This window comes from Leucoraja erinacea, chromosome 28 (assembly GCF_028641065.1).
Source record: "Leucoraja erinacea ecotype New England chromosome 28, Leri_hhj_1, whole genome shotgun sequence".
NCBI classification, from domain to species: Eukaryota; Metazoa; Chordata; class Chondrichthyes; order Rajiformes; family Rajidae; genus Leucoraja; species Leucoraja erinaceus.
The window spans coordinates 13154384-13175197 of record NC_073404.1 but is presented as its reverse complement, the minus strand read 5'-3'; the positions used below and the strand labels follow the sequence as shown (position 1 = coordinate 13175197).

The 20814-nt window shown below is 48.4% G+C and overlaps 1 protein-coding gene across 1 annotated transcript; it reads right to left on the bottom strand.

Annotated features, from left to right (window-relative positions):
• Positions 1-986: 986 nt before the first annotated feature.
• aldocb (aldolase C, fructose-bisphosphate, b) lies at positions 987-20528 on the bottom strand. Its single transcript, XM_055657763.1, has 9 exons — positions 20373-20528; positions 12169-12308; positions 11450-11661; positions 10030-10084; positions 7448-7608; positions 5786-5869; positions 4736-4910; positions 3666-3865; positions 987-1893 (listed from the first exon to the last, which is right to left on the bottom strand). The coding sequence occupies exons 2-9, from the start codon at positions 12278-12280 to the stop codon at positions 1768-1770; spliced, it is 1125 nt and encodes a 374-aa protein (XP_055513738.1). The 5' UTR covers positions 12281-12308; positions 20373-20528; the 3' UTR covers positions 987-1767.
• Positions 20529-20814: the final 286 nt, after the last annotated feature.

The following is a 20814-nucleotide window of genomic DNA, read 5'->3' as shown; positions in this document are numbered from 1 at the left end:
TCAGTAAACAAATAGCTGGTGATATTGACTCCCTCCCATTACATGGATAATAGACACTGACAATTCTCGTGAGGAAACATTTATTTTTACTGTCCAATAGAACGGTTCTTTGGAATTAGACAGAGCTTGCCTCTGGCAAAGAAAATGGGAATCAAAGCATCTGAATAAAGATGATAATAATTTACTCATGTGTAGAATTAGTCATGATTACTAATGGCAGGCATCACTAAACCTGCACAGATTAGGATTTGGCAGATGCAACTGTCATTTAAGCACAGGGCTGCTTGCATTGACCCATGCTATAACAATTCATCGGGGAATTCATGGGCATCTTTCAAGAGCCTCAGCAGCACCACAGTTCACATCAGATCTAGCAAAACCTAGAGAAGTGGCCAGTGTAGAATGGTGGGATCATACAATGTGAACAGGGTTGGACCCAGAGACACGACAACTACCAGGATTTTTCTGTGGCTTTATTAACAGTTCTCTGTGTCAACAGGGCATCAAGTGAAGGGATGAATGTCAAGTGAAGATCAAATACTAGGCGCTGGAAACCTGAACACACAGTGGAAGAAACACTCGGCAGGTCAGGCAGCACCTGTGGGAAGAGAAACGGGTCCAGGACACTCAAAGAAGACGAGAGTGGCAGGAAAGATTGGAGAACAGCACAGAGGCAGTAGTTGGGAAGAAAGATTTTGTTTTATGGAGAGTGGTGACAAATGGAAAGTGTTAAAAATTGTTTGTGTTAAAATGGGATACGTAACTTTATCGACTCGTATGTGTGGCGACTCTTTGCATACCTTGGGGTATGCAAAACAAAGAATATCACTGTGACTTGTCACATGTGACAATAAAGTATCATCCATTCACTCATTCATTCATTCAACACAAGGTTTAAGAAAGCAGCAATGTTGGTCAGGCCGTTTCTGCATCAACCGCAAATGAAATTAAAAGTTCTTCATTAAATTGAGTATAGACAATAATACTAGGGTTTGTTCCCTTTGTTTATTGTAACTACTGGTAGATGTAGAGTCAGTACAGTTATATATCACAAAATACTTTTAAACACAACACTCAGCGCCCCCATGTAATTGCATCCACTGTCACCCTGTGTACAAAGGAATATACGAACAGTGCATCCCCTGTTTCCCTGTGCAGGGAGAGAACACAATGAGCACTGTCTGCAACCAGTTTCAGCTTGTGGTGTGTGTATATATCTATTAGTAATAATTACTCCTCTATATTCAAGTGTGCAGCCACCTCTTCTGTTGTGATCTCACTTGACAAGCTATAGTAACATATTCACATTATCACACAGCAATCTGCGGTGACTATCTGATCTACAAGTGGTTATCGGAAAGATTACTTGTTCATCACAAGCCTGGGTGATTAAGAGGCAAGAGGCAAGGCAGGCAACATTACGATTACGTTTCAATCTTTCAGGGAAGCAAGAAAACACGGCATGATATTTGAGGGTGCTGAACATCCAATGTCCATTGATATCGACAGGTCGCAAGACATCTGGTAGAGAGTATCATAAAGTGAAACTAAATTAACTTGGGCAATTGATTTTTGGGACTGGAGGGAGGGGGGTATAGTGTTGCCCGTACTCTTAAACTTAAGTCACAGCTACACAGTTAAACAACGCAGGCAGTGAGAACACGAGGTACAAGGCAGCAGAGGCTGTGGGTCAGCTGATTACGAGAAGCCGATTGGAGATTTTTTTTTTCATTGATTTTATTACTAGTACTTTCCTGTGGTTTGCGTTCAGTAAGCATGATTTTCTATGTAGAGAGACTGGTTGGCTGCACCTTCACCCTCACCTTCACCTTCACCCTCAGTGCTTGGCTCAATGCTTGGCTCGTACTTCCCAAGGGAGGCCAAGCTGTTAACCTGAAACAAGAGAAAGGCGATTGAAACATAGAAAAAGCCCAGAACAATGCAGTTGCCGACCACTGGCGAAAACCAACGTATAACGAACGGGGCATGTAAAATATTCCTGTTCTCCTAGTTGGCAACCCAGGCCCACACCCCCACTCCCTGTGCATGTTCACCCTGGAAAACTCCCTGGTACAGCAGCAGTTACCATTTTAAAATTCTCATTCTGTTCATATCACTCCCTTCATAGCCTATTGCCCGTCCTATTTATATCTGCTCCGCCAGCATCTTGTCCTTCGGGGACATCCCGTTTTGTGGCTGGTGTTCTCGTTCATCTCATTTTCACTGGTGATCATGTTTTCATTTGCTAAAACCCAAACTCAAAATTCCCTGCTTTAAGGATACCCATCAAACCTCTGTCTTAAACCAAGCTTCTGACCATCTATTTCAGTATCTATTTCAGTATCAATGTCTGCTTCTAATGGTTCTCCTGTGAAGTACTACAAGGGGCACTGTGACTCTTCATGGTGATTTAGTTGCTGATTTAGTAAGGTAAATGGTTTTTCAAAGAGTCAGTAAAGCAATAACTGGAGCAGACCTGATTATCATTAGGGTGGCACAGCTAATAGAGCTGCTGCCTCACAGCACCAGAGACCCAGGTTTGATCTAGGCCTCAGGTGCTGTCTGTGTGGAGTTTCCACGTTCTCCCTACGATTTCCCTACGGGTTTCCTCCCGTTGCTTCAGTTTCCTTCCAAATACGTGTGGTAAGCCTGCAGATACAGCAGGCAGTGAAAAGAGCGAATGGCATGTTGGCCTTCATAACAAGATGAATTGAGTATAGGAGCAAAGAGGTCCTTCCGCAGTTGTACAAGGCCCTAGTGAGACCACACCTGGAGTATTGTGTGCAGTTTTGGTCTCCAAATTTGAGGAAGGACATTCTTGCTATTGAGGGAGTGCAGCGTAGATTCACTAGGTTAATTCCCGGGATGGCAGGACTGTCCTATGTTGATAGAATGGAGCGGCTGGGCTTGCATACTCTGGAATTTAGATGGATGAGAGGGGATCTTATTGAAACATATCAAGATTATTGACGGTTTAGACACACTGGAGGCAAGAAACATGCTCCCGATGTTGGGGGAGTCCAGAACCAGGGGCCAGTTTAAGAATAAGGGGTAAGTCATTTAGAACCGAGATGAGGAAATACTTTTTCACACAGAGGGTTGTGAATCTGTGGAATTCTCTGCCTCAGAGGGCGGTGGAGACCAATTCTCTGGATGCTTTCAAGAGAGTTAGATACAGCTCTTAAAGATAACAGAGTCAGGGGATATGGGGAGAAGGCAGAAATAGGGTTCTAATTGTGGATGATCAGCCATGATCACTGTGAATGGTGGTGCTGGCTCGAAGGGCCGAATGGCCTACTCCTGCACCTATTGTCTATTGTCTATTTTGTAGGTTGATTGGCCTTTGTAAAATTGACCCCTAATGTGTAGTGAGTGCATCAGAAATTGGGATAACATAGAACTAGTGTGAATGGGTGATTAATGGTCAGTATGGACTGGTGGGCCGAATGGCCTGTTTTTATGCTGTATCTGTAAACTAAATGTCCACGATCAGGTGGTGGTGAATGGTGATAAAGGGCAGACTCCCGACCTCAGTCCCTCATTAAACCCGTGTCCCACCCAATGTATTCACTGTTTCCTTCGGCATGCACCATCGGTTGCTGGTACAATGCCAGGTCCAGGAACCCTTTGTGGAGCCACGGCACGTTCCCAGAGAGCACCGTTACCTCAGCACGCTTCATGAACACATCCTGTGCGGCCTGCATGTTGTCTTTCTCGCCTCCCCAGGCATTCAGCGCAGAGGCCTGCAGGGCTCGGCCAAAGGAGAAGGTGAGTGCCCATGGCTTTGGCAGTGGACACTTATTGATAGCATTGAGGTTGATGGTGGCCTCCTCCTCACTCTGCCCTCCAGATAAGAATGTGACTCCTTGGGAGAAAGCAGACAATAACAGTGTGAAGCAACAGACAATCTGCTGGAGGAAGCCATCGGATCGAGCAGCAACTGTGGGAGGAAATGAGCAGTCAATGGTTTTCACCATTCACATTGAAAGAGCAGAGGGAAGGTGAAGCGGTGAGGTGGGTCAAGAGCTAGCAAGCAATCGGAGGAGGAGAGAGTGGTTCTGTGAAAGACAGAAAGATTGTGGAGATGTTGTGGCTGGTGGTAAGCTCAAGGTCTGAGTTGTGCCTGTACCATTCTGCTATTAGCAACATGTCTGTGAAACTCAAGGACATAGGGGTGCCGTTTTTTAAATTTATTAAAAATATTTTAAACTTGGAGTGCTGACAGAGGGTATAAACTGTAAGTTTTTTTGCCAAGATTGTTCCCTGCAAGGAACTAACCTATGCCAGAGAATGAATCTGGCAACTGGATGTGTAGTTTGATCCACAATTACTATTTTCCAAGTTCCCTGGAAAATTGGTCGAAATCACTCCCTCGAGCATTTACACATCTACACTTTTTACGTGACACCAAAGTCAGGTTTGTAGAAATTAAACAGCGAAAAAAACCCAATGTGTAATTTTAAACAGCAAAGCCACTCATTGGAACTGCATAGCCACACGGATCCTCATTAACACAAAGTGCTGGAGTAACTCAACGGGTCAGGCAGCGTCTGTGGAGGGAATGGTTAGGCAACGTTTCGGGTTGGGACCCTTCTTCAGAGTTACTCCAGCACTTTGTGTGTTTTGATCAAGATCCTAGCGTCCGCACTTCCTTGTGTCTCCAGCCTGCTCCATATTAATATCAGTTAGGTCACAAGCAAATGCCCGTCTCACCACAGCTTGATGAACAAAATACCTGGAACGGCAGGTGGGACAGTGCGCCTCAGTGCAGTAACTGTTGCAGTGGCAATCTCCTCGGGGCTGTATTTGGTAGGGCAAGAATGGCCAGGAGTCACCATGTTGGGCTTCAGCAAAGTACCTTCCAGGTAAATATGGTGATCACTCAGTGCTTTATAAACAGCCCCCAACACCTAAAACACAAAGAGTAGAGCATTGCATAGTTTACCAAGGCTTAGTTCAGAGAAAGGTTTTGCTTCCCACCATAGTTATCGTTATGGGATGGAGATTAAATGGGTAGAAGTTCACGCAGGCCAGTGTTTGCATTGTGATTCAGATCAGAAGACACAAATTGGCCACAAATTGATCAGTAGATCATTCTGCACAGACATACAGGGACAATGGGATGGGAAGGGAAGGAAAATCTCTCACAGACTGTTTTTTCCAATAACTTTTTAAATAACAACTAATTGCTTGGTACGTGGAAGTACCAACATTCTGCTCCACTCCTGAAGGGCAGGCCCTCGGAGAGAAGCGAGACCAGGCTAAAATGTAGACTGAGAGGGTCCAGCATTATCTGCTGATCAAAATGGACAGACAACATTTGGAGTCAAATTCTTCCATTTGATTGAAAGCTATAGCAAGGAAACAGACCCTCCAGTGCCACTGAGCCCACACTGACCACCGGGCCAATGTTAGTTTAACGTACATTTCCTACCCACGAGGGGCAATTTTACAAAGGTCTATAAATTAACCTATAAACCTCACGTCCTGAGAAATGGAGGAAACCAGAGGACGCGGTGGAAACCCCAGATACAAACATTGACAGTGATGAATCTTCACTTGGGAGTCCAAAGCAATAATTCTGCCATGAGATTCATTCACTGGCCACTGTTTTCTGTAACTCCTTACATTGTTCCATTTGTCCTCCATTTGTAGAGTTTGCCTCCTCTCATTCCCATTTTACAGAAGAGTCTCTGGTTCAACATCCAACAGCAGCTAAAAAAAGATTTGGAATGGCCCGGGATCACAGGTACCGCTGGTGTACAGGCACTTTGTACAGACCCACCTTTTCTGTGACGTACTGGCATTTCTTCAGATCATGCTCGCCGTCTGGTAGAATCTCAGGCTCCACAATGGGAACAATGCCATTCTAGAACACAAAGATGGGAAATGGTGTGGGAATGGTAAAGCCTACAGTTCGTAACTTGTTCATCGTTCAAGCTGTCCCTGTCACTGTTTGCCTGTCAACAGGTCAGTGAACAGCACTGGCCTGGTTTGGTTTTGACAGCTGCCGTCTGGTGTAGCACAGTGCCACATACAAATTCCATTATTGACCCACCACTCCGCCACCTCCGCTACTACCTCCACCCATGCCTCATCGCATCTTAAATTAGATGTCATCAAGATTTACCAAGAGCACCCATGGAGAATCTGCACTACTCTTCTCCTTTGGCAGCAGATTGTAGAGTGAAGGAGATGAGAACATACATGGCAATGGGGCAAACATTAACTCCAGCTCCAGCTAGTGCAAGAACCACAAAGTTACTTTCAACTTTATAGGACTTTTTATCCCACATTTGGAGTATTGTGCGCAGATCTCATTGCCCCATTACGGGAAGGATGTGGGAACATTGGAGAGGGTGATAAAGCCAAATTAAGTTAAAAATACAAGAAGATATTAAATTGGTTCCTGGGCCAGCTTACAGCTTATATTTAGTCTCAAATCAGGCTTTTCTCCAGAAGATTAATACAGAAAGGCAAGTCTAGGCCTGCCTCAGGTTGCGGTGTATTGAGATAATAAAACTATAACATTTGTCTCCCAAGTGACGAGAGAGGAAGCAGAGGTAGCTAGATCTCTTTGATGTATTTGAGAAGTAAAATGCCTGGCACCAAATGTCCGATGTTTATGAGGGAGGAGGTGACGAGAGAGGATAAGCTAGACTGATCTAAGGGATTGTGACAAAATGCCTTTGATGTGATGCATTCTGTAGAAACCTTCATTTTCCTGTACCTCTGACCATGACTAATGTCTGTGGAATGTGCTAAGGTGACAAAAAAACACTATATAATACGATGTAATTCTGTTGTTCAGAGAAGTGGACTGAGGACAGTGAAGTGTCTATATTGGTCACTTGACTGGAGTTCTCCCTCCCTTCCATCGGCCGATAATAAGTAAAGTTTTGAACTGGTCTACCAAACAGTTTGTGTGTTGTCTGTTTATTAAGAAGCGAACCTGTTTAGTTGTTATAAAAGTAACTTTTTCAAGGGTGCAAAAGAGGTTTGGCAGAGTACTACCTGGATTGTAAGACATTAGCTACAAGGAGAGGTTGGACAAACTTGGATTGTTTTCTTTGGAGCTTTGGAGGTTGAGGCGAGACCCAATACTAGTTTATAAAATGGTGGATAGATCGGGTAGACAGTCTTTTCACTAGAATAGAAATGTCAAAGGCTAGAGGGCAGAGTTTTAAGGTAGGAGGGTCAAAGTTTAAAGGAGATGTGCAGGGTAAGTTTTTTTTTCAGACTGCACTACCAGGGTTGATGGTCGAGGCAGATAGGCTTGTGGCATTTAAGAGGTTTTTTGATAGGCACGTGGATTATGTAGGTAATGGAGAGATATGAATCACAGGCAGGCAGAGGAGTTGTCCACACGGATATTGTGTGCCGAAGGGTCTGTTCTTGTGCTGTACTGATCTATATAACACACTCCCTTGAACTTCCTTCACTGTACCTGCTGGCAGATGCTGGCGTATCGGGCCAGGACATTGGCGTTCTCCAAGATTGCAAGTGCAGACGGGGTTGTTGCACTAATTTTCAGGACACAACGCCACTTTGCAAAGTCTGCTCCATCCTTTTTGTACTGAGCACAGCGCTCTGCTAATCCATCCAAGCCTTCAAAATCAAAACACATCACTGTTAACCATCAAGCTGCAGAGATAAACAGATGCTCTCCCAAATGTCCTGCCAATGTCTCTCTATAGTTTTCAATCACATTTCCTTCCAAATTTACCAAATGTCACTTTGGCAAAGGGTATTCCATGTTGTATAAATGATACAGGGCTACGTGGAACCAGTGCCGGTGTTTAGTGTAGTTTAGAGATACAGCGCGGAAACAGGCCCTTCGGCCCATCGGGTCCCCGCCGACCAGTGATCATCGCACTTTAAAACTGTCCTACACCCACTAGGGACAATTTTTACATTTACCAAGCCAATTAACCTACAAACCTGTACGTCTTTGGAGTGTGGGAGGAAGCAGAAGATCTCGGAGATAACCCACACAGGTCACGGGGAGGACGTGCAAACTCCGTACAGAGAGCGCCCGTAGTCGGGATCGAACGTGGTCTCCGGCGCTGCATTCACTGTGAGGCAGCAACTCTACCGCACCACCACTGTGACCGCCCTTGCTGTTTGATCAAGGAAGGAGTGGTGTGTTCTCTCTCTGGGTAGTGCAGTCTGGTTTCACTGGGTTAATTTCAAAATGTAAGGAAGATATCCAGTGGAGATCATATAGTGGGCTTGGTCAATGGTACTTGGAGTTACGGTTGAAAGGTCTTCTCAGTGAGAGGGATTGAGAGGGGGGGAGGGGTCCAGACTCAAAACATCACCTAGTCCTTTTCTCCAGAGATGCTGCCTGGCCCGCTGAGTCACTCCAGCACTTTGTGTCTATCTTCAGCATAAACCAGCATCAGCAGTTCCTTCCAACACATTTTGCCTGCTCAGAGGTTGTTCTCTCTGGCAGGAGGGTGAAGAACTGGGGGAAGGGTCTCGAGATGAAGGAATGAGCTCCTTCACGTAAGGCCAGGAGAAATGTCGTTATGCAGGAGGCTGTGAATCTTTAGAATCCGTTACCCAAAGAGCTTTTGAATAGTTATTGAGTATGTTTCTATTTTAACGTGGATCAAACAGGTGTGACTGGCATTAAACTGCTGTGAAATCTTCATTGTGTTTCTTGGTTCATGTGAGCTAGATGTTAAACCTCTGCTCTCCCGTCACAATCCTCCTGCCTCTATGGACAGGTTTGGTTTCATTACTTTTCACCTTGAGCATCTCTGAAAAATGCCCTTGGCTCGTAAACATACGAGCTTTGCTTTACCAGACTGCTGATGCTGAGTCAAAGCCAGCTACATCCTGGTGCAGCCTGAGCCAACTGGAATGGAGCCCGTCTCTGTGGAACAGTCACAGTGTTTCTTGTTATCAGAATAGAACTAGCTTTTCCCAGCTGCTGACAATTCGCACAGAGCCACGTGTTGTGATCAGAATAGGAGACACTCAGGTGTCAGAACCCCTGCCCGTTCTCATAGTTACTGCGTCCAAATGTGGGGGGGAATGGATAGCGAGAGAGAACTACACAATACAGGGACTAGAGGGATATGGATTATGTGCAGGCAACAAGGAGATTAGTTTAACATGGCAGCATGTTCGGCACAGACGTTGTAGGCCAAAAGGCCTGTTCATGTCCACTACAGTTCCATGTTCTTAATCTATCAAGAACAAAACAAGTCATTATCGTCCCTTCTTCAGCCTGTCTGAAGATTATGGGAGTAGAGGATTGCTTCCGAAATGTTTTAGGGAAGTGGTAAACAAATGGATGTAATCCCAAGCACAGTTTCTGGAGTCAAGATGAGAAATTGGTGTTCTAACTAGGCCACAACTCCAAAATGGATGAAAGAACAGGGATGTCTAGGTACACAGTGCACAACTCAGGCAAGGAGAAAGTGGTTTAAAACATCATTTGTGATCCCGGATATTATTAATAGGGGCACAGATTACAGGAGCGGGGAACAAAAAGTAAACTCCTGGAGGAACACAACAGATCAGCATCCGTGGAGGCAGAGGGATGATCGAGGCTATGGGTTGAGAGGCTGCATCAGGACACCAAGCCCAAGGACGTCAAGGAGTCTAGTTCTGGGCACCATATGTCTTTAGTTTTAGTTGAGGGATGCCACATGGAAACAGGCCCTTGAGCCCACCAAGTCCATGCCAACCCTCCATCACCTGTTCACACTAGTTCCATGGCATCCCACTTCCACATCCACTCCCTTTCCGCACCGTGACAATTTACAGAGACCAATTAACCTACAAACCCACACATATTCTCTTTGGTCTGCAGGAAGAAATAGGGGCGCCCGGAGGAAACCCACACAGTCGCAGGGAGAATGTACAAACATCACGCAGACAGCACCCGAGGTCAGGATTGCACCCCGGGTCTCTGGTGCTGTGACGCTGCTGCCCTAGCAGCCCTCCGTCACTGTACTCTGCCTGCCTGCTTGGAGCAGCGTCAAGGCTCCCGTTCAGATTGCACAGATCCTTTACCTTGAGTGGTGGACTCTCCATTGGTTCCAGCCAAGGGAACAACTCCTTTATCGACCTGGAAATACACGACAGCTTAGTCCGACTCAACCCCCCAGTGTTCACATGCAACATTAACATTCATCATTCATCCACAACACTCTTAAAGAACCAGTCCCTGTCATTACAATAGAACCTGCCCTTGGTCACAAGCATCAAGCAACATTCTGATGGGACTGATTCAATTCTAGTGAATGGAAAGCTTTCCCTTGCAGTGACCCACGAATGGCTCCGGGCCCTGGTGAAAGTCTGGGATCTCGCTGTGTATGTGCAACAGCGAAGGACATCCTCACCCCAACGCTTGGTCAAGAGAAAGAATGTTGTTGGGCACTGGCATCAAGGGATAAGGAGAGAGACAAGAATTTAATGGCACAGATCACCCGTGCTATTGAACACTACGAACTCCAACTAAACTACAAACTGCCTGGGTACACAAAAATGCTGGAGAAACTCAGCGGGTGCAGCAGCATCTATGGAGCGAAGGAAATAGGCGACGTTTCGTTCCGAAACGTTGCCTATTTCCTTCGCTCCATAGATGCTGCTGCACCCGCTGAGTTTCTCCAGCATTTTTGTGTACCTTCGATTTTCCAGCATCTGCAGTTTCTTCTTGAATACAAAACTGCCTGGGTTGCACTAGAGACTTTGGGCTTTGTTGTTTCTGCAATATATTTTTTTATTGATTGAACTTATTTTTTTGTTGTTTGTTTGTTATATTATCTATTGAGTACTGTATTTACACCACTTCCACTCGAAGCTCATTCCACACAGCTACCACTCTCTGAGTAAAGAACTTCCCCCTCATGTTACCCCTAAACATCTGTCCCTTCATTCTCAAATCATGTCCTCTAAACATCTGTCCCTTCATTCTCAAATCATGTTTGAATCTTCCCTCCCTACTCTCAATGGGAAAAGCTTATCCACGTCAACTCTGTCTATCCCTCTCATCATTTTAAAGACCTCTATCAAGTCCCCCCTTAACCTTCTGCGCTCCAAAGAATAAAGACCTAACTTGTTCAACCTTTCTCTGTAACTTAGGTGCTGAAACCCAGACAATATTCTAGTAAATCTCCTCTGTACTCTCTCTATTTGAGTCCCTAAATGAGTCCAACTTTGAGATGAGAGAGTTCCAAGCAATAAATATTGTACACACTTCTCCGAGGGTCACCACCGTGTTGCAGTGGAGAGGTGTGTGTGTGTCGAGGGTCCTATTTCCTATGTTTCTCTGTTAAAACCAGTGGCCCTGGAAGTCCTCAATACCCAGTACCCTGAATCCTGACTTTCGGGGAAATATAGGCTTCCTGATTACCTTCCATTGCCTTCACCGGCTCCATTCACTCTCCCCATATCCCAGGGTCACCCAGCAGAAGCCCCACTGGCCGCTTACCTTGATCCCTGCCACAATGTTCCTCTCTTTGATAATGTTTATAAAGGGGGTCCCGTCATCAGTGGTCTGGTACAGGGTCTCGTGGAAGAAGATGACTCCCCCGATGAAGGTTTTGACCCGGTCGTCGGCTGTTATCAGGATCTGCCGGTAGAAGCGGCGGTTCTCCTCGGTATTCTCCACGCCGATCTGGGTCAGGCGCTTGGCCATGCTCCCTGGGAGGAAGGCGAGAGAGAGAGAGCCTGGGTCAGAACTAAAGCTTGCACACCCTGCAGTGTGTGGGAATAGCAGCAGCCAGGCCCATTGCCCCAGTCTAAACACTATTTGTTGTCCTCATAAGGTCATATACGGGATAGTAGTAGATTTGGGCCATTCGGCCCATCAAGTCTACTCCGCCATTCAATCATGGCTGATCTAGCTCTCCCTCCCAGCCCCATTCTCCTGCCATCTCCCCATAACTTCTGACACCTGTACTAATCAAGAATCATCTACATTATTGGCTAAACAAATTGGTCCAGTACCAAGGTGTAAAGGGAGAGGGTAAAACCTCGAGTCCATATCACGGCCCAGGGTGCCTGGCCTGGAGAGGAGACAGGCATAAACGTATAGGAGCACATCGGCTGTGTGGAAGAGCCTGGGATCTCACCGCGCACCCCAACGCACTGTACCTCTCCCACCTTCAGATACAACACGCGCTGGAAACCAGGCGCTGACGCACTCACCCACAGACTCATCGGCGGCCAGGATGCCCTTTCCAGGCGAGATAATCTGCAGGGCGATTTCATTCAACTCCTTCTTCTGCTCAGGAGTCAGTGCCGGAGCCTGGTGCGTCATCTTCTAACCACGGGATCTGTGCTCAAAGCTGCAACAAAGGCGGAAACTTGCAGGTAAACATTGCTCAATGGTTTCTTCATTGTCACGTGTACCAGGTACAGTGGAATACAACGTTGGCATGAACATCCACAAGACTATCCCCAGACATAAACACATTGGCCCAGTTACTGCAGTGTGCACAGAGCAGCCCACTGAGTCCATATGCAAGAGGAGCCATTCCACAGTCCCAGCTGCAGCTGGCCATGAAGGCCATTGCAGCCATCTCCTCCTCCATTGTGGCCGTCCAGCGAACCGTCGTCCCTCTCCACATCTTGCCCTGGAGCTGTGATTCAAAAATAACAGTCCCCTCCCTCTGCCAGCTCAACAATGACTGCAAGAAGCACGGAAATAAAACTAATTCCCCGCACAGTGGCGTAGCCGTAGACTTGGGCCCTACAGCGCCCGAGATCCGGGTTCAATCCTGACTACGGGTGCTCTCTGTACGGTGTTTGTATGTTCTCCCTGTGACCACGTGGCTTTTCTCCGGGGGCTCTGGTTTCTTCCTACATTCCAAGGCATTAAGGTTTGTAGGTTCATTGGCTTTCTGCAAACTGTCCCCAGTGTGTAGGATAGACCTAGTGTATGGGCGATCATCATCGATGTGGGCTTAGTGGGCTGAAGGGCCTATTTCCATACTATCTCAAAACTGAACTGAACTAAACTAATCTGTTTCACAACAGCTGCTGGGAGCTAAAGGGAGCAGCTGGAAAGGGGCTTGTAGTTGAGGGGTGGGTGAAATGGGGTTTGGAATGCTACCTTGAATCTTCCACTACATTCAGTGGGAGTTTCCCAAACTCAAGCTGTATGTTTCTCCGGGTGACAAGTCCCTTTTTGCACCAGTATAAACAGCAAAAAGTCACTGAACCAAGAGCCCTGACCTCAAGAGGTGAGGAGAGACAAAGATGATAGACGATAGGTGCAGGAATAGGCCTTTGAGCCAGCACCGCCATTCAATGTGATCATGGCTGATCCTGCCTTCTCCCCATATCCCCTGACTCCACTATCTCGAAGTTATCGAATTGGTCACCCAGTACGGAGGGGGTTAGTTTGGGGGGGGGGTCTCCTTGGCAGTTTGCTCCAGCGCCAAGATGGACATTCACGGGTCCAGGACGCGGGCAGTCGAGGGTTCTGCCCGAACTGACTGCCTGCCCCTCTCTGTGTTCTCATCCGTGCCCGTGTGTCCCTGGAAAGGGAACAGAAGTTGTCCAACGTTGGAGAACAGTGGGCACCTCATGGACTTGAGTGCATCCTGGATATGGCTGACTGATAGCTGTTGTTTGCAAACTGCAAGAGTATCCGTTTTGATTATCGTTATACGATGTTAATGGTGACCATGGAATAAAATCTCCTTGTTAAGGAAAAAAAGTGATAGAATGGTTTTCCTGAGCTCGATGGAAAGTCATTAGCTGAGGAACAGGCAGATACAGCCTCAGCTGTTGAGCTATTCCAACACTTGCCGTTCTTCATTCGCTTTTCCAGCACTTGCTGGATGTTACCTGGATAAATGGGTTGGTAGTTTTATGGAGGTTGGAGGGTTGAGATCCAATCAAGGATTTCGTAACAGAGAAACAATTTCCTCTGGTGTAGGACGTTTAGAATGAGAGGGAGAACAAAATAATCCTACGGCAGGATCAGGCCATTCTGCCCCTCATGATCATCCTGCCCCACTGTTGTATGCTGGGGCAGGAGGGCGAAGGTCGCTGAAGCCAACAGGATGAGCAAACTCGTCAGGAAGGCTGGCTTCATGGGAGGTGGTCTTGGAGGGGAGGATGTTCCTCAAACTGCGGAGCATCCTGGACAATACAGCTCACCCCCTCCATGACACACTGGTCAACCTGAGGAGCACCTTCAGCAACAGACTGGTTGCACCAAGATGCAGCGCAGAAAGTTACAGGAGATCCTTCTTCCCAGTGGCTTTCAAACTGTACAATTACTCCACGTTCTGTCGTGGGGTAGACTGACTCCACTCCCCAATCTTTGCACATCCCCAATCCCTTCCCCACATCACTTTGATTTAATGTTTCATGTATTTTGTGTTTTATGACTGTTGGCAGATCAATTTCTCTCCTGGGATGAATAAAGTTCTATCACATCGTATCGTTTGTCAATTCTGCCATTCAGTAACAATGGCATTGGTTCATTATTGTCGTGTGGGCCGAGGTACAGTGAAAAGCCTTTGCTTGGGTTTAGTTTAGTTTAGAGATACAGCGCGGAAACAGGCCCTTCAGCACAATGAGTCCGCACCGACCAGCGATCCACGCTCATTAACACAAGCCTACACACACTTGGGACAATTTACACTTATACCAAGTATACAAACCCAAGCCAGTTCACCTACAAACCTGGACATTTTTAGCTGCTGTTGGGTTTTTTTGGTTGGCAGATGGGTGAACAAAGCCTAGAGGTGGAAAAGGGTATCAAGTAAGAAGAAGCGTGAAATGTGAAGCCAGAGGAAGGGATAAAGGGAGGTTGCACGGCAGTCGAGTGGTTCGCCAACCACTTTAGCTGTTGTTGTCCCTTCAGCCGTCGTTTCTCTCCACCATCATTTCTCCTCACTTTTGGAATTCTGAAGTAAGATAAATGTCTCTCACGGTTACCCCAATCCCCACAATTATTTACAGCGCTGTGTTACCAGTGTTTGCCGAGGCTGCCATGTCCTCCATATGGATTGAGCTGCTCCGTGCACCAGGCCCTTTGACCCGGTTACCTGACGTGCAGCCCCCCTATAGGTGGAAGGGGGCAGAAGGGGAAGGGGAAAGGGTGGGGGTTGTGGATGAAATGGTTGGGGTGGGCACAGAAATAGAGAGGGAGTAGGGAGGTGTTACCCTAAATTGAATAGCTCAATCTTCATACCGCTGGGTTGTAAGCTACCCAAGCGAAATATGCAATGCTGTTCCTCTAGTTTGTGTGTGGCCCCATTCTCCCAATGGAGGAGGCTCAGGGGGGAAAAAGGATAGTGTAGGAATGGGAAGGATTATGAAAATGGTGAGCAACCTGGAGATCCAGCGAAACAATATAAACCAGAAACGAGAGAGATGGAGAGTGGTGGTTGTTTCAAAGATAGGAACGGGCAAGGATAAGATAGACAAGCGTCTCTGCAGTCTGAAGAATGGTCCCGACCTGAAATGTCACCTATCCATGTCCTCCAGAGATGCTGCCTGACCCACTGAGTTACTACGGCGCATGGTGTCTGTTTTTATAAACCAGCATCTGCTGTTTCTTGCGTCTGCATCGATGGCAGTCAGAGGATTTGCTGAGGGGGGTGAGAATGGTTTTGCTTTACTCTGAGGCCAGTTCAGAGCTGAAATCGAAGGCGGCGTTAAAAATGGGCGCATTGGTGAAATGGGAGGGAGTACTGGTCCCTCCGTGGACTGAGGGAGCGGTGGAGGGGGGGGGGGGGGGGTGGGGGGGGGGAGGGGAGCGGAAGAGGGTGGGGGAGGGGCACGCGACACGGAGCAGTGGGAGAAAACAAAGATGTGAAGAGCAGGACCAAAGATCTTAGAGCAGAGCTCGATCTTTGAGCCGGACTGACAAGGTGGCGGTGGAGAGACATGAAATGCGCAAGACAAACCCATTACGGAGGTGAAATGGAACGCGACAGACCAACGTGACTGTCTGAAATTGCCGCATTCGACGTCCTGTCTAGAGGACAAAATAAACTGCTGCGGGAACTCACACTGGAGAAGGTACCCCGACCCACCAATGTTCCCTCCGCAGGTGTTGCCTGCCCCGCTGGCTGGTAACCCCCAGAGTTCCTGCACCCCCAGGGGAAGGGGGTAAAGAATGAATGAATAAACCCTCCTCCACTGCAACGCTCTTCTGCAGAGTCAAAAGCGTCGCTGCGCTAAATACAAACTGTGTTGGCTCAGTGTTCATTCATTTAAAAGAGTTAGAGTCATAGAGTCATACAGGCCCTTCGGCCCAAATCGTCTATTTACCCGCGTTTGGCCCGTATCCCTCTTAATCTCAGGTACACAAACATGCTGGAGAAACTCAGCGGGTGCAGCACAAGGGCCACATCTAACTCCCTCTTAAATATAGCCAATGAACTGGCCTCAACTACCTTCTGAGGCAGAGATTCGCCACTCTCTGTGTGAAAAATGATGTTCTCATCTCGGTCCTAAAAGACTTCCCCCTTACCCTTAAACTGTGACCCCTTGACTTCCCCAACATCGGGAATAATCTGGAGAAACTTGTGAGTTTCTCCAGCTTTTTTGTGTACCTTCGATTTTCCAGCATCTGCAGTTCCTTCTTAAAACATCGGGAATAATCTTCCTGCATCTAGCCTGTCCAACTCCTTAAGAATTGTGTACGTTTCTATAAGATCCCCCCTCAATCTTCTAAATTCTAGCGAGTACAAGCCGAGTCTATCAGGGGGTATGCGGAGAAGGCAGGTGCAGGATACTGAGTTGGATGATCAGCCATAATCATATTGAATGGCGGTGCAGGCTCGATGGGTCGAATGGCCTACTCCTGTGCCTATTTTCTATGTTTCTATGTTTCTATGAATAAAGTCCAAGTCTGCCCAATCTCCCCGCGGTCCTCGTAAATCTTCTCTGCGGTTTTTCCAACTTAATGAATAATAAAGTGTTCATGGATTTTTTTAAAGCTTCTATTCTCAGCTGCAGAATTCTACAGAGATAAAGGAGTCTGTGCTCTAAATGAAGATGGAGTCTGGCTCTGGGAGCTGCTGCCGTCAGCACAAGTTGTGATTTATTTACTAACTGGCCGCTTGAATACTGATGCGGTGGCCGGTGCCATGACCCGGAGTGAAGCAAGCGCCAGAGCGCCCTTCCCCCGCTCCCTACTGACGGCGCTCATTAATAAAGGATCAACACCTCTCTCCGCATTGACCACCATCTTCTCCCCGGAGGTCGGGCAGACATGTTATGTCAGAGTCAATCGGCAGGGAAACAGGCCATTCGGCCTAACTCGTCCATGCTGACCAAAATGTCCCCTCGAAAGCTGGTCCCATTTAACCCATATCCCTCCAACCTCTCCTGTCCGTACACCTGCCGTTTAAATACCCGCCTCGAATACTTCCTCTGGCCGCTCGTTCCATATACTCGCCACCCTCTGTGAAAAAGCTGTTCCTATTACATCTTCCCACTCTCACTTTAACCCGGTGCCCACCAGTTCTTGATTCCCCCACTCTGGGGAAAAAGATTCTGTGCATTGATTCGCCCAATGTTTCTTTCCCCCTCGTTATCGTATCCACCTCCATGGAATGTCGCCCTTGCCTGCCCAGTCTCCATCGTCAGCTCACAGCGCATGTGAGATCAGTGTTTGTGACACTACTGCGCTCCCCAGGACGGCCCCGCGTTGTCGGGTTGTAGTATCGGCTCTTGTCTGTGTGTGTGGTGGGTCGGGACCACACGACCTGGGGCCACGGCGTTGCCCACAGCCCGCTCCAGTAGCGGGCACTGCAAGGCAGGGACTGGCCGCACTGACTGCACTGGCCCCTGGTGAGGGGTAAAAGCAGGGTGACGCTGGGAGTCCACTCAGCCCAGAGGGACCGTGGAACATGGCGACTGTCCGCCCACCACCAACAAGACGGCCACGGAATGACCAACAACTGAAGCGCAGTGTGTCGGAATGAACTGCAGATGCTGGTTTAAATTGAAGATAGACACAAAATGCCGGAGAGAAGGAATGGTTGGACGTTTCGGGTCGAGACCCTGTCTTCAGAGCCCGACCACAAACGGGACCGACCACACTCCCGTGAACGGATGAGAAACTGGCAGAGGAAACAGGCATTCAGGGACAAGTCAGCTCATTGCAAACAGTTCCCAACTCTGCAAATACTGCACCTCAAAATGTTATAGGTACTCAGCGGGTCGGGCAGCGTCTGTGGAGGGACGTTTCGGGTCGGCTTGTGACTCGGTCTACAATCGGAATGAAAAGGATCCCGTCCCTCCACAGATGCTGCCTGACCCGTTGCGTTTTGCTGAAGAGTCCAGCATCTGCCGTCTCTTGAGCCTCCATTTTACTGCAGATTCCTCCGGCATTCAACTGAAATCACAATGGCCACGTTAAACAAACAACAACCTGGGGTCTGAAGAAGGAAGCGTCGCCCATTCCTTCTCTCCAGATACAACCTGTCCCGCTGAATTACTCCAGCATGTTGTGTCTATCTATCTTCAGCAACCTGGGCTCCCCCGCCTGCCGGACCCCCTCCCCCTCCCCCCCCCCCCCCGCCCCCCGGCCCCGCGGGTGGGTGCCTCAGATGCAGAGGTGCGGACGTGCGGTTTGACCACAGCCGCGACCTTGGAAATTGTGAAATCGAGGTGCCCGATTTTTATTCAATGTAGTTATTTGAATTACTTCAGAAGCGGGATTTGCAGATGCTCCCGATTCCAGTCTGAACCCGAAACGCCACCCGTTGCTTCTCTCCAGAGATGCTGACTGTCTGTCCCGCTGAGTCACTCCAGCTTTTTGTGTCTTATCTCCTGATTCAGGCCTTTTTTTTTTAATTTCAAAATATACTTTATTCGAGAACTAAATATATCCAATACATGATCCTTACAAGACTCCAGCCGACATTCTCGAAGGCTGTACATACACTCAACACACAAGTTCACCCCCCACAATTGTAACTCTTGTGGGCCCACTGGCGTGGAATCCCACCCTTATTTTTGAGGGCAGTCTCCACCACACCCTGTCCCCCCATATCCAGCAGCCGAAGGGCCCTAGACTGTGATCCTTCCTCACTGAGCCTTGGTGTTGGCTGCACCGAGCTTCAGCAACAACATTCCCCGACGGACATCAGCTCGGCTGGGTGGTCAACAAAGCTCGTGCAGACCAACCGAGTTGATGACCTTGCAGCAGCACTCGATATCAGTCTCTGAATGCGTCTCTGGGAACAGTTGGTAAATCACAGAGTCCTCTGTGACGGAGCTGTTCGGGATAAAGCTTGCCAGGGACCCTTGCAAACCTCTCCAGACTGTCTTTGCAAATCCACACTCTAGGAAGAGGTGGGCAAACTTCTCCGCAGCCGTTCTGAGGTTCGGACGGTGCAGGAAGGATCTGACTGGGAGGGCTCCCCTCACCGCCAATCGAGCCAGGTCTTGGTGCTTGTTGGTGAGTTCTGGCGATGAGGCATTTTGCCAGACAAGCTGGGCAGTCTGCTCAGGGAACCATGGAGCCACAGTATCCATGGACTCATTTCCCTGCTGTTTCCGTGCTGACCACTGCCCGATGGACATGTGGTCAAAGGTGTTGGTCTGGAAGAACCTTTCCACCAGCGACAGATAGTGCGGCAATGTGCAGCTGACTGGCACATTGCGCGGCATCTGCGCCAGGCCCATCTTTCGCAACAGGCCCTGGGAAGTCAGTCCATCAATTTCCCGCTCGCCCTACAGAACTTCAACAGCCCATATTATCACACGTGGACCACATGCAGGCCACGGTGAGGGGGATGGGACCATTCCCAGCTGGCGGCTCGGAACCCTATATATGGTTATTCATGTTACTTTCATCAGAATATTGACATAGTTCTCCAACTAATACATGACCATCTTTACCCAGAGGCATAAGAAACTGCAGGCGCTGGAAACTTGAGCAAAACACAAACTGCTGGAGGAACGCAGTGGGTCAGGTAGCATCTGCGGAGGGAATGAGCAGACAACGTTTCGGGCCGGGACCCTCCTTCAGGCTGTTGGAGTAGGTGGGATGGAGAACTGGGAGAGAGGAAATCACACTTGTCCAGCCCCTTGCCTGGGAGCGTGTGATGGGACAGAGTAGAGGGAGCTTCACGTTTAAAGGACTCGACATCAGGTCGAACACAGATCGCGCCCTCTGCAACAGTGCATTCAATGTACAGGACCCGCATCGCAACAGGTTCAGCGACGCTGCAGGAAGCTGCGTGAATAGCGAGTGCTGCTGAAATGTCTCAGCTCTCGATCTCTACATTAAACCCGTACACGGGGACACACCGGACCTGATGCCGCGCCAAGCCATCAGTAAATTATTAAACATTTCAGTGAGTGCCAGCTCCCAGCGCTGGACTCTCCGCTACACCCTCGTTCACCCGCTCCCCACATGCCCCCCTCACCAGCCGCTGCTCCCTCTCGCCGTGATCGGCTCCTCTCCGAGTCCCGGGACCGCCTGCGCCCTGAATGCGCTTTTCCACGCTCCGCCCCGGGTTAATAAGACCATTGTGATGCCGCAGAGTTACGTGACTGAAGCAAACTCCGCCCAGGGCCGCCGGCAAAGAGAAGTCGGCACAAAGCGGTCTCCGGATCACCAGTCACAGCTTCTCCTCCCACCAGGGGCTCTTCCCCTCCCCCCACGGGACACACAGCGGCCGGCGGGAGGAGGGGATTTTAACCAGGAGGTCGGAGAGAGAGAGATAGAGAGAGAGGCCGAGCGGTAGAGAGAAGAAGTTGGCAACGTTAGGTAAACTAATACCAGAGGGAGACAGACAGTAAAGAGGACCAAAGTGGTAGACTATGGGGAGCCAAGGATGCGGCGACTCTCACACGAACACTCTCCTT